Below are 12,733 nucleotides of genomic sequence, written 5' to 3'. Positions count from 1 at the left end.
TTTTTTTTTGGCTACGTTGGGTCTTCGTTGCTGCGCGGGCTTTCTCTAGTTGCAGCAGCGGGAGCTACTCTTGATCGTGGTGCGCAGGCTTCTCATTGCGGTGGCTTCTCTTGTTGCAGAGCATGGGCTCTAGGCATGTGGGCTCAGTCGTTGTGGCATACGGGCTTAGCTGCTCCGCGGCATGTGGGATCTTCCTGGACCAGGGCTCGATTCCGTGTCCCCTGCATTGGCAGATGGATTCTTAAACACTATGCCACGAGGGAAGTCCCGAAACACTCACCTTCGACAAAAATTTTCCTGCTCTAAGTAAAGAGTAAATGATAAAACAAACAAGTAACCCTTTTTGGTGGACTTTATTAATAACTTTCAGGGCCCAGTTCAAAAACATCTATCTCTGCTATGCCTACATTTAATGATAATGAAAAGGACATGCCCAGAAGAGAATGCTTAAGCATTTGAAAAGTCCTCAGATATCATTATTGAACTTATTAAGGCAAGAATAAGGAACTCACCCAATTGTCAGCAAATCTTCTGCTTTTTGGTTCATTATTTTCTGGAAAGTTTGTCTCATGTACACATCAAACTGACTTCCCTTATTCCAGGTAAGGAACTGGCCATGAGATACTTGTATGCTGTTTATTCTTCCCTTCTCCATATGTCATACCCACTTCCTAACATTCTAGGTAGCAGATCCTTTCTGTCCAATCCTGCTATTTTGAGTTTGCTCTCTCCTAAAGAAGACTTAAGAGTGCCTGGATAAATGTTTTGTATAACATAATCCCATATGTAAAACATCTGACCCCTAAAATATGGCTGCTCATGAGAGGCTGTGGCAGACAATGGTTAGGAATGAGGGCTCTGTAGTGTCATACTGTCTAATTTGAATTCTCACTCAGTCCCTTGCAAGCAATGCCATTTTAGACAAGTAATAACTTTATTTTTTTGGGCCTCATTTCCTCCTAGGTAAAATAGAGATAGTCACCACAGTTACTTCAGAGAGTTGTTGCAGAGATCAAACGGGATGAATCCTAAAAACTGGCATATAGCAGATGCTCAAGAAATATTGACTCTTTGAATTTTAAAGCTGGGATTGATATATTTTGAACATCTTTAGACCTCCATAACTGGTGCAATGTGTTAGTTAGTAGCTTACCCTGTGATCATCACCATAGCACTAGAGTAACTGCAGTCATCAATTCATTTCACCAAAGAGCACATTACACATTTTAAAACATTGTTCAGATTCCCCAAAACAAGTTACAGATAGTTGCCGTCATTTAAAATGATGTGATGAGTTCACAACATATCTCTGTGTATTTTCAGAATGACAAAATACAGCCTTTGTAAAATAATATGAAATCCTTAATTGCTTCTCCTCACATAAAAAGCAAGCGTATACTTCAATCTCCTACACGAGAAATATATTTCACCACAACAATATAAAGATAGAGAAAATCTAGTGGGGGAAATTAGTATTTAAATAGTAGCTGTTATCCAAAACTATCAGAGCATACCACAATTCCTTGATTTTTTTTATTATCTTTAAGTTATGGCAATATTTTATTGCTTAAAATGAATCTTTTAAAAGACTGGCCTGTCTCAGTAAAATCAAGAGAAGGAAATAATCATATATGATTTTCTCCACTTTCCAAACAAGAAAATTAAAGACATGGTGAAGTTATCCAACCCAAACAGGATTAAAACTTTTCATGGTACAGCAATGCACCCTTAAAACTTGGAAATAGGTATTATCAATGTAAACACAGTGAAAAATGTATTTGAATGATGAATTTTATCAAGTTCCTTGCTCTCAATTTGTTTGTAGATAAATATAACCTCTTTGTTAAGGCTTATGGCAAGTTTCACCTATACCTTTCCAGTTTTAAGTTCAAGTGATCAGCAAAGGGATTTAGCTAGACTTTCATTGCCTGCAGTTTAAGAGGTGGGGAAAATAAAAGAAGTATTTGATGTTGTTTGAGTCCATTTCTTGATCTCTACTAAATTCCCCAGTGGCCTGACATCTTAAATTACCATCATTCCTAACTTGGTTTTCTAAAATTGAACTAATGTGGAATCAAAAGAAAACTGAAGTAAAGTGTTTCCCAATTAAGTAACACCAGAAACCCATGCTATATTTTGGGGAGGAAAACCTTACATTATAAAACTACTGTGCCTGTCTGTCAAGTTTATTGGTAAGTAGTTGTATAATGTGAGTTTTTTCTCCCAGACATGTTGCATGGATTTCTGGTGTTAGTTAATTTGGAAACGCTTACTGCAGTTTTCTTGTGATTCCAGATTAGCTCAATTTCAGAAAATACCAAAACTCAGGGCTTTGTAATCTGACATCACTGTATTGTCTCCTCCCTGCTCTCATTTCCCTATTTCCTTGAATTAGTATTTAAGGGCTCCCATATGAATCTGTGCCCCTCATATTATAGAAGAATGACAGACGCACAAACTAAACATCTTAAATGTAGGTAGCTCAGTGTGTTACCCAGCCCAGGGGCATGTGCACTTTATAGAGAACCAACAGAACACAGTGCTTATCCTAAAGTTATGAATGAGAGAGGAGAGAATTTAGGCTTCAGGTTCAGGACAAAGGGGAGTAGTAAAAAATTCAGTGGAATCAGATTCAGACCCCAGGACCACATAGCCCTAGTTTATCTCCTACTAGCTGTGTGCCTTGGCAAAGTCACTTAATTCTCATGATCTTTAGATTTCAATTCTGAAAAATAGCGTAATCTTTTGTTCTATCCTATGTCCATAATCATTTTATGCAAATATAAGTATTTATAGCATTTAATATATGTTTATAAATAACTCTTATAGATATAAATGTACTCTTAAGTACTTATGACTATCTAGTGTTATCCCTGTGTTAGTCGAGAAGTGTACTCAACATCTATGCTAGTCACCTTATACAAGACAAAAAGATGAGATGAGTATTTCATACTTTCACAGAGTTTACAACCTTGGAGACAAGAGATTGGCAAAGGAGGCTTTGCCAATAAGAAAGGAGGAGATGTATATATGCTAGAAGAAGAATTCAAGGTAAGAGTTGAGGATCAAAATTATCATAGATTAATGGCTGGTAGGAGGGAGTGCATTCTAGGTAGGCAAAGAATGTGCACAAAGGTACTGAGACTGTAGTGAGACTGAAACATTCAGGGAATGATAAGGAGTCAGAACAGATTGGGGCACAGAGGATGCACGCTGAATCATGTAGAAATCAAAATTATATGGGTGGGATGTAAGGAAAGATCAGGAAATCTTCAAGGCCAGGAAGTCATGCTTGCACTTGATGCTATAGGAAATTGGGTGGTGACTATTACTGTTGGAGCAATATTGAGATAGCTAGCCCACTTAGGCAACAACCCAGGTATGAAGTGGTGTAGACCCACTTGATACTATGATACCACCTGTGGTTCTCCAGGAAGAACCTGTGGTTCTCCAGGAAGCTTTCACATACCAAGTAGACTTTTTCTGGGAGAGAATTGGCCTATTTGTGATTCTTTTTTTTTTTTGCGGTATGCGGGCCTCTCACTGTTGTGGCCTCTCCCGTTGCGGAGCACAGGCTCCGGACACGCAGGCTTAGTGGCCATGGCTCACGGGCCCAGCTGCTCCGCGGCATGTGGGATCTTCCCAGACCAGGGCATGAACCCGCGTCCCCTGCATCGGCAGGCGGACTCTCAACCACTGCGCCACCAGGGAAGCCCTATTTGTGATTTTAAATAGGATAAGCGCAGATTGTGTTTATTATCATTGCTGATTGTCTTCTTGGACAGTAATAGTTGTTTCCAACATTCCTTTTCAATGTCCCACTGGTACTTTCCCCATAATGGGGTTGATTGGTAGATGTTTTAGTGCAGGTGGCCCAGAAGCAGATTCTGAGACTATGATTGATAGTCAAGATATTCATTAAAGAAGTGCTCCCTGGGAAAACCAGTAAATGAGTGGAGAAACAAAGACAAGGAAAGGGAAGAAGCCAAGCAAGGAAGTGACGTCAGGCAAGGCAGCAGCCTCAGGTGTATCTTATGGAGGAACTCTGGGGTGTGAATTACACCTGAGTTTATCCTGAGTTCATCAAGGCAAGAGAGATGGGTTTTCATTCCCTTGTACTGATTAGTCACTGGCTAGGAAGTGCTTGGGGGAGGGAATAAGAAAACAAACTTCCAGGCACTTCTAGCTCTCTGTGCTGGCAGGTGAAGCAGTCCTCCTCCGAAAAGGAACTAGAAATAGGACTCAGAGCAACACAGAAGCCAGGCGATGGATGCCCAGGAAAGGTATGAGGGGATCTGGAATGAGAACCGGCAGTAAATGATTCCCCCCGGGGCGGGGGGTGCGGGGTGGGGGGTGGGCATTACTGGTTGTATAGTAATATTATTTTTTGCCCTCCTTTCATATTGTCCTGAACTTGCAATTTCATCACCATTATCTCCTCCCACCTGAGAATCTGAAACACAGAATTTGGAGACTCCAGATTTCCAAGATACAAACTATCCCTTTCACCTCTCCAGCAAGAAGTGTTCAGATTTAATCCTGCATCACAGAAAATAATTAGGTGTTTAAAGCGTATAAATTACATTTGTCAGCAGCAGAGGAAACAAATGGAGTTTCTGGTTCTCTGGTGGCAATGATGAATGGCAACAGTGAGCTTTTGCCATAAGAAACTCGCGTGGACCTAGTAGCTTGTTTACTGACTCTTAACGAAAAACTATAAATCCAAACTGATTTAGATGGTGGTGGCCAAGCTCTGTGTACAATGAGGATGTGTGTGTGTGGGTATCCTACTGGATTGGGAAGTTTTATATCGCTGACATCCCTCTGATGACAAGAGAAAATGCTGCCCGGGCAACAATTTAGAGTAGAATATGTGGCAAAAGTATACGGATTAGACAAGTCATTAACTACAATTTATACGATGCTAGCAGGTATTAATAGGGTTGACAGTATCTGGACAGGACATCGATTTCTGGCTAACATTCATGATGTAAACCCCTCAGATTCTGACTCCACAGGGTGGTTTAGTGGCAACATTTCAAAGTTTAAGGTAAAATGTAATTGATTAAAAATGATTCTAGAGGTACAGAGTGTGTAGGCTGAGAAGAAAAGCTGGCTTTGCCCTAACAACTGCTAATAGGTTGCTAAAACCAACCTGCATTCTGTTTGCAGTTTTTGAGGAATGTGGTGCATGGAATGGCCCTGCATGCTCTGGGAGGTGGGCAGGTTCAAGGCCTAGGGACATGGTAAAGCAGGTCATTATGCTGTGCATTTTGAAGTTGCTGAAAATAGAACTCCCCCTCACCCCAGTTCTGCTCCCACAGCAGTCATTAACTTGCTGTTAAATCGGGAAGATACTAGGGTTGGGATTAACCAAGAATGCATTCCTCCCTTCTCTCCCATCTGAGGAAGGAATTTACAGCAAATGAGCGTATATAGGCAAACGTGTGTCAGCAAGTGTTTTCAATCAAAGCTGATTTGCATCCAGTAATACCGTTAGTAGGAATCACATTGCTAAATAGAATAAACAGAAAGGCAAAACAGAACAAAAGAAACACAGCTAAAAGAAACACTCAGCTAACGTCTCAGCCTGCTTCTTAGCAATACACACAACAATCAGCAGAATCAACTAATGGAAGATGTTCCTTTGGCTTAATGCTCACAGAAAAGGGGAAATCTGTTCAAGGTCCCTGTTCAATACAGTTCAGGGAAAAAAGCCTTGTTGAATTCAAGTTTTTTCACAATTCAGCTACTGTGTCACCATCCAGAAACCTACATTTGTATTCGTAAGTTAGAAATGTTACTGTAAAATACAGGAAATGTCTCCAGACTCTGTGGACTCAATGAAGAAAAAATAATTCATATGCCTTTGAATCAATAAAAGGGCATGGTAAGGGTATCTAAAAAGCACTTTAAGCTTCCACATAATTTCTCATCACTCTGTTCACTCCCTGGAGAGAAAACTGTGCATGTGTCACACATTCATTCAGCCCTCCAGTGTGGAAAGAACAGTGCTACATCCTATGGAGGTTGCAGACATGCACGAGGTTTGTCTCCATTTCTCTAGTAGATACTCCTTGAGCTCAGGAATCCAGACAGATACAGAAATAATTGCTGTAACAGGCATCCTGATAATCACCAGACACACAATTGGAAGCAATACCATGTATTTAGGAATAGGGGGACTGGGAGAGGCAGCATCACTTAAAATGGGCAAAATGTTGAATGTTGCAGCAATGCATCCTGTATAAACAAAGCGGGCCCAAAATACACAGCCCCAGACAAGCTGATAATTGAGCCCCTTTTGCCAAATGAATATTTCTTAAATATTTATTCTGTGTTTGTCAGTGAGGTTGGGAAAGTGATTTGTTTTTTAAGTAAATGTTATACCAAAAATTACTGTAAATAGAAACAGATTCCCTCTCAGTACTTCACAGACATTGGGCAAAGAAGGTTCTAAAATCTAGGAGCAAATTAATTTCTGCTTTCATGCAACTTTCAAATTTTTATTTTATATTGGAACATAGTTGATTAACAATGTTGTGTTAGTTTCAGGTGTACAGCAAAGTTACAGTATTCTCTAATAACCTAATTGGGAAAAGAATTTGAAAAAGAATAGATACATGTATATGTATAGCTGAATTACTTTGCATGCAACTTTCATTTATTTTAATTAGATTATCTCTATTTATTTAGATTTTTCATTTCTCTCAGGAATGTGTCGTAATTTTTAGGGTAACATGTTACATTTCTTTTGATAAATTTATTTTTATCTATATTATCCTCTTTTTTGTTCTTTTTTTAAAATTAAGGTATAGTTTATTTACAGTATTTTATTAGTTTCAGGTGTACAGCACAGTGATTCAATATTTTTATAAGTTATACTCCATTTAAGGTTATTGCAAAATAATGGGCTATATTTCCCTGTGCTGTACAATGTATCTTTGTTACTTATTTTATACATAGTAGTTTGTATCTCTTAATCCCATACCCCTATTTTGCCCCACCCCCTTTCTCCCCACTGGTAACCACTAGTGTATTCTCTGTGTCTGTGAGTGTGTTTCTGTTTTGTTATATATAATTTATTTTATTTTTCAGATTAGACATTTAAGTGATAACATAGAGTATTTGTCTTTCTTGCTCTGACTTCTTTCACTAAGCATAATACTTTCTAGGTCCATCCATGTTGTTTCACATAACAGAATTTCATTCTTTTCTACAGCTGAGTAATATTCCATCACATATACCACATCTTCTTTATCCATTCATCTGTTGATGGGAACTTAGGTTTCTTCTATATCTTGGCTATAATAAATAATGCTGCCATGAACATTAGGGTGCAGTGATTTCTACAAATTAATGTTTTTGCTTTCTTTGGATATATACCCAGCGGTGGAATTACTGGATCATATGGTGGTTCCAATTTTATTTTTCTGTGTAACCACCGCACTGTTTTTAACAGGGCTGCGCCAGTTTACAGTTGCACCAACAGTGTACTAGGTTTCCCTGTTCTTGACATCCTCTCCAACATTTGTTATTTGTAGACTTTTTGATGATAACTATTTGACATGTGAGAGGTAATATCACATTGCGGTTTTGATTTTCATTTCTCTAAAAGTTAGCCAGTTGACCATCTGTGTATCTTCTTTGGAAAAAATGTCTATTCAGATCTGCCCATTTTAGGATTGGGTTGTTTGTTTTTTTGATATTGAGTTGTATGAGCTGTTGATAAATTTTGGATGTTAACCGCTATTTGTCATATCATTTGCAAATATTTTCTCCCATTTAGTAGGTTGTCTTTTTGGTTTGTTGATGGTTTCCTTTGCAGTGCAAATGTTTTTAAGTTTAATTAGGTCCCATTTGTTTATTTTTGCTTTTTAATCCCTTCGCTTTAGGAGACAGATCCAAAAATGATTTTGCTGTGATTTATGTCAAAGAGTACCCTGCCTGTGATTTCTGGTCTTACACTTATGTCTTGAATCCACTTTGAGTTTATTTTTTCTATGGTGTGAGAAACAATGAGGCTCTAATCTCATTGTTTTACATGTAGCTGTCCAGTTTCCCCAGCACCACGTTATTTTTAAATTTTTATTGAGGTACAGTTGATTTACAATGTTGCATTAGTTTCAGGTATACAGCAAAGTGAATCAGTTATACATATACATATGTCTGCTCTTTTTTTAGATTCTTTTCCCATATAGGCCATTACAGAGTATTGAGTAGAGTTCCCTGTGCTATACAGTAGGTTCTTATTAGTTATCTGTTTTATATATAGTAGTGTGTATATGTCAATCCCAATCTCCCAATTTATCCCTCCACACCTTAACCCCTGGTAACCATAAGTTTGTCTTCTACATCTGTAGCTCTATTTCGGTTTTGTAAATAAGTTCATTTGTACCCATTTTTTAGCTTCCACATATAAGCAATATCATATGATATTTGTCTTTCTGACTTCACTCAGTATGAAAATCTCTAGGTCATCCATGTTGCTGCAAATGGCATTATTTTGTTCCTTTTGTATGGCTGAGTAATATTCCATTATATATATACGTACCACATCTTCTTTATCCATTCCTCTGTCGATGGACATTTATGTTGCTTCCACGTCTTGGCTATAGTAAATAGTGCTGCAATGAACATTGGGGTGCATGTATCTTTTTGAATTATGGTTTTCTCCAGATATATGCCCAGGAGTGGGTTTGCTGGGTCATATGCTAGTTCTATTTTTAGTTTTATAAGGAACCTCCATACTGTTCTCCATAGCAGTTGTACCAGCTTACATTGCCACCAACAGTATAGGAGGGTTCCCACACCCCCTCCAGCATTTATTGTTTGTATATTTTTTGATGACAGCCATTCTGACTCGTATGAGGTGATACCTCACTGTAGTTTTGATTTGCATTTCTCTAAAAATTAGTGATGTTGAGCATCTTTTCATGTGCTTTTTGGCCCTCTGTATGTCTTCTTTGGACAAATGTCTATATATTCCACCCATTTATTTATTTATTTTATTTATGTTTTTTGGCTATGTCGGGTCTTACTTGCAGCACGCGGGATCCTTCGTTGCGACGTGTGGGCTTCTCTCTAGCTGTGGCACATGGATTTCTCTCTAGTTGTGGCACACGGGCTCCAGAGTGTGTGGGTTCTATAGTTGTGGCATGTGGGCTTTCTAGTTGAGGTACACAAACTTACTAGTTGTGGCACGTGGGCTCAGTTGCCCCGTGGCATGTGGGATCTTAGTTCCCCAACCAGGGATCAAACCCACATCCCCTACATTGGAAGGCAGATTCTTTTCCACTGGACCACCAGGGAAGGCCCTTCCACCCATTTTTTGAATGGGTTTTTTTTTTAAATATTGAGCTGCATGAGCTGTTTGTATATCTTGGAAATTAATCCCTTGTCAATTGCTTCATTTGCAAATATTTTCTCCCATTTTGAGGGTTGTCTTTTTGTTTTGTTTATGGTTTCCTTTGCTGTGCAAAAGCTTTTAAGTTTAATTAGATCCCATTTGTTTATTTTTATTTTCATTACTCTAGGAGGTAGATCAAAAAAGATCTTGCCGTGATTTATGTCAAAGAGTGTTCTGCCTATGTTTTCCTCTAAGAGTTTTATAGTGTCTGGCCTTACATTTTGGTCTTTAATCCATTTTGAGTTTATTTTTGTCTATGGTGTGAGGAAATACAGAAACAATGAGGCTCTAATCTCTTTTCTTACATGTAGCTGTCCAGTTTCCCCAGCACCACTTATTGAAGAGACTGTCTTTATCCATTGTATATTCTTGCCTTCTTTGTTGTAAATTAATTGACTGTAAGTGAATGGGTTTATTTTTGGGCACTCTATCCTGTTCCATTGATCTGTGTGTCTGTTTTTGTGCCAGTACTATGCTGTTTTGATTACTGTCACTTTGTAGTATAGTCTGAAGTCAGGGAGTGTGATTCCTCCAGCTCTGTTCTTCTTTCTCAAGATTGTTTTGGCTATTCTGGGTCTTTCGTGTTTCCATACAAATTTTTAAAAAAATTTTTCTCTAGTTCTGTGAAAAATTCCATTGGTAATGTGATAGGGATTGTGCTGAATCTGTAGATTGCCTTGGGTAATATGATCATTTTAACAATATTGATTCTTTCAATCCAAGAACTCTGTGTATCTTTCCATCTGTTTGTGTCATCTTCAGTTTCTTTCATCAGTGTCTTATAGTGTTTGGAGTACAGGTCTTTTGCCTCCTTAGGTTTATTCCTAGGTATTTTATTCTTTTTGATGCAGTGGTAAATGGGATTGTTTCCTTACATTTCTCTTTCTGATAGTTTGTTAGTATATAGAAATGCAACAGATTTCTGCATATTTATTTTGTATCCTGCAACTTTACTGAAATCATTGATGAGATCTAGTAGTTTTCTGGCAGCATTTTTGGGATTTTCTATGTATAGTGTCATGTCATCTGCAAACAGTGAAAGTTTTACTTCTTCCTTTTTAGTTTGGATTCCTTTTACTTGTTTTTCTTCTCTGACGGCTGTGGCTAGGACTTCCAAAACTATGCCAAGTAAAAGTAGCAATAGTGGGCATCCTTGTCCTGTTCCTGATCTTAGAGGGAATGCTTTCGACTTTTCACCATTGAGTATGATGTTAGCCGTGGGTTTGTCACATATGGCCTTTATTATGTTGAGGTATGTTCCTTCTATGCCCAGTTTCTGGAGATTTTTTAATTATAAATTGGTGTTGAATCTTATCAAAAGTTTTTTCTGCATCTATTGAGATGATTGTATGATTTTTATTCTTTGATTTGTTAATATGGTGTATCACGTTTGATTTATGGATATTGAAAAACTTTTGCATCCCTCGGATAAATCCCACTTGATCATGGTGTATGATCCTCTTACTCTATTGTTGGAGTTGGTTTGCTAGTATTTTGTTGAGGATTTTTGCATCTACGTTCATTAGTGATATTGCCCTGTAATTTTCTCTTTTTGTATTATCTTTGTCTGATTTTGTTATCATGGTGATGGTGGCCTCATAGAATGATATTGGAAGTGTTCCTTTTTCTAAACGTTTTGGAAAGTTTGAGAAGGATAGGTGTTAACTCTTCTCTGAATGCTTGGTAAAATTCACTTGTGAAGCTATCCATTCCTGGACTTTTGTATGCTGAGAGTTTATTTTTACATTACAAATTCAATTTGACTTCTAGTGATTGGAGCATTTATTCCATTAACATTTAAACTAATTATTGATAGTTATGTACTTTTTGCCATTTAATTACTTGTTTTCCAGTTGTTTTTGTAGGTCTTCCTGTTCTTTTCTTTTTAGTTTGTTCCCTTGTAGTTTGATGACTTTCTTTAGTGGTTTACTTGAGTTCCTTTCTCCCTTATTTTGTGCATTTATTGTAGGTTTTTGATTTGTGGTTACCATGACATTCATAAATGTTGACCTATAACTGTATCTACTTGTTTTAAACTGGTAGTCCTGTAAGTTCAAACATATTCTAAGACATCTACATTTTTTAATTCCTTCCCCCATACTATGTGTTTCTGATGTCATACTTAACTCTTCATGTTTATCCTTTTACTGATTATTGCATTTATACTTGATTTTACAATTTTCTTTTGTCTTTTAATCTTTGTGCGAGCTTATTTAAGTGATTGATCCTAAGCCTTTATTGTCTTGTGTAATTGTTCCCTTATTAAAGATACTTACTTCTTGTTATAGCCTTCTATTTTCCACTTAGAGAATACCCTTTGGCATTTCTTTTAGGGTTTTAGTGTTGATGAACTTTTAGTTTTTGCTTGTCTGAGATGTTCTTTATTTCTCCTTCATTAGTTGGGTTTTTTTCAGAGTTTTTCTCTTACTCTTTAAACTGAGACAAATTCCTCTGTCTTTTCATTTTGCTTATCTTTCTCTAGCTCTATGAAATTAGGTGAAATAGTTACTTATGGTGGTCTTGGAGGGGTGTCCTTGTATTGGAGCATCCCTATACACTCTGTCTATGCCCAATGGCTTTGTTGGGAGAGCTGGATTTGCGAGGAACACAATTCACATTTTTCCTTAGGATGTGCTGGCAGCTATCACCTTGGTAGGAGGTAGGGCTGGAGAAGGAGGTGCTAGGGCCAGAGCCAGGTGTGAGGCGAGGCCTCCTCTCCACTCAGTGGCCGTCATTGCCCTTGGGGTTGGGTCAGGTCCCAAGTGTCTGGAACAGAAGCCCTGAAGTTTGGGTCCCAGCTGGCCCAGTTCCCTTTATGAGTGTGTGTTCTTCTCCCTCCTAGCACCAGCACCCTCAGCCCCAGATGTAGGTATTTGGTGAGGGTCAGGCCTGGCCACCATTAGAGATCCAGACTGCCTCTGATGGGCCACCTGTGCAATTGCCAGTAATGGCTCAGACCTCTCTTATCATTTGCCACTTAGGGTTTTAGCTGCTACATCGTCTCACAGCCTAGACTCTTCCTCAGTTGTGGCCACTCACATTCCAGTATGGAGCTGTGATGTGAGGCCAACAGTGCTGGAGCATTCACTCAGCTCAGTCTGGGGTGTCCATCGGGGCAGTTGCAGGAAACCAGTCAGCCGGTCACATAGTGGTTTCAATCGACCCTTTCTGCCCTGCTTTGGAAGCTGGCGAGCATTCATGCAGTCCTCAGGAGCAGCGTCCAGCTTCCCACAGCCCTCCTGCAGTCTCACCAGCCCTTCAAGCAGCCAAGGGGGCTCATCTTCCCACTGTCGGACCCCAGGGCTGGGGCACCCAATAAGTTAC

At 38.7% G+C, this 12,733-nt stretch overlaps 1 protein-coding gene across 13 annotated transcripts in view; it reads left to right on the top strand.

Moving 5' to 3' along the window:
* LOC307175250 (uncharacterized protein) overlaps positions 1-12,733 on the top strand; it is a 579,209-nt gene that overhangs the window by 284,737 nt on the left and 281,739 nt on the right. For all 13 annotated transcript variants that reach the window (XM_079900182.1, XM_079900180.1, XM_079900189.1 and 10 more), the window contains 2 exons: positions 2,962-3,051; positions 4,203-4,283. In XM_079900182.1, coding sequence (XP_079756308.1) covers positions 2,962-3,051; positions 4,203-4,283 — 171 coding nt within the window. The remainder of the gene's footprint in view (positions 1-2,961; positions 3,052-4,202; positions 4,284-12,733) is intronic.

The sequence above is a fragment of the Stenella coeruleoalba genome (assembly GCF_951394435.1).
Source record: "Stenella coeruleoalba genome assembly, chromosome: 16".
Taxonomy (NCBI): domain Eukaryota; kingdom Metazoa; phylum Chordata; class Mammalia; order Artiodactyla; family Delphinidae; genus Stenella; species Stenella coeruleoalba.
The sequence above is the reverse complement of the archived record's forward strand: the minus strand, read 5'-3'. Positions and strand labels throughout refer to the sequence as shown.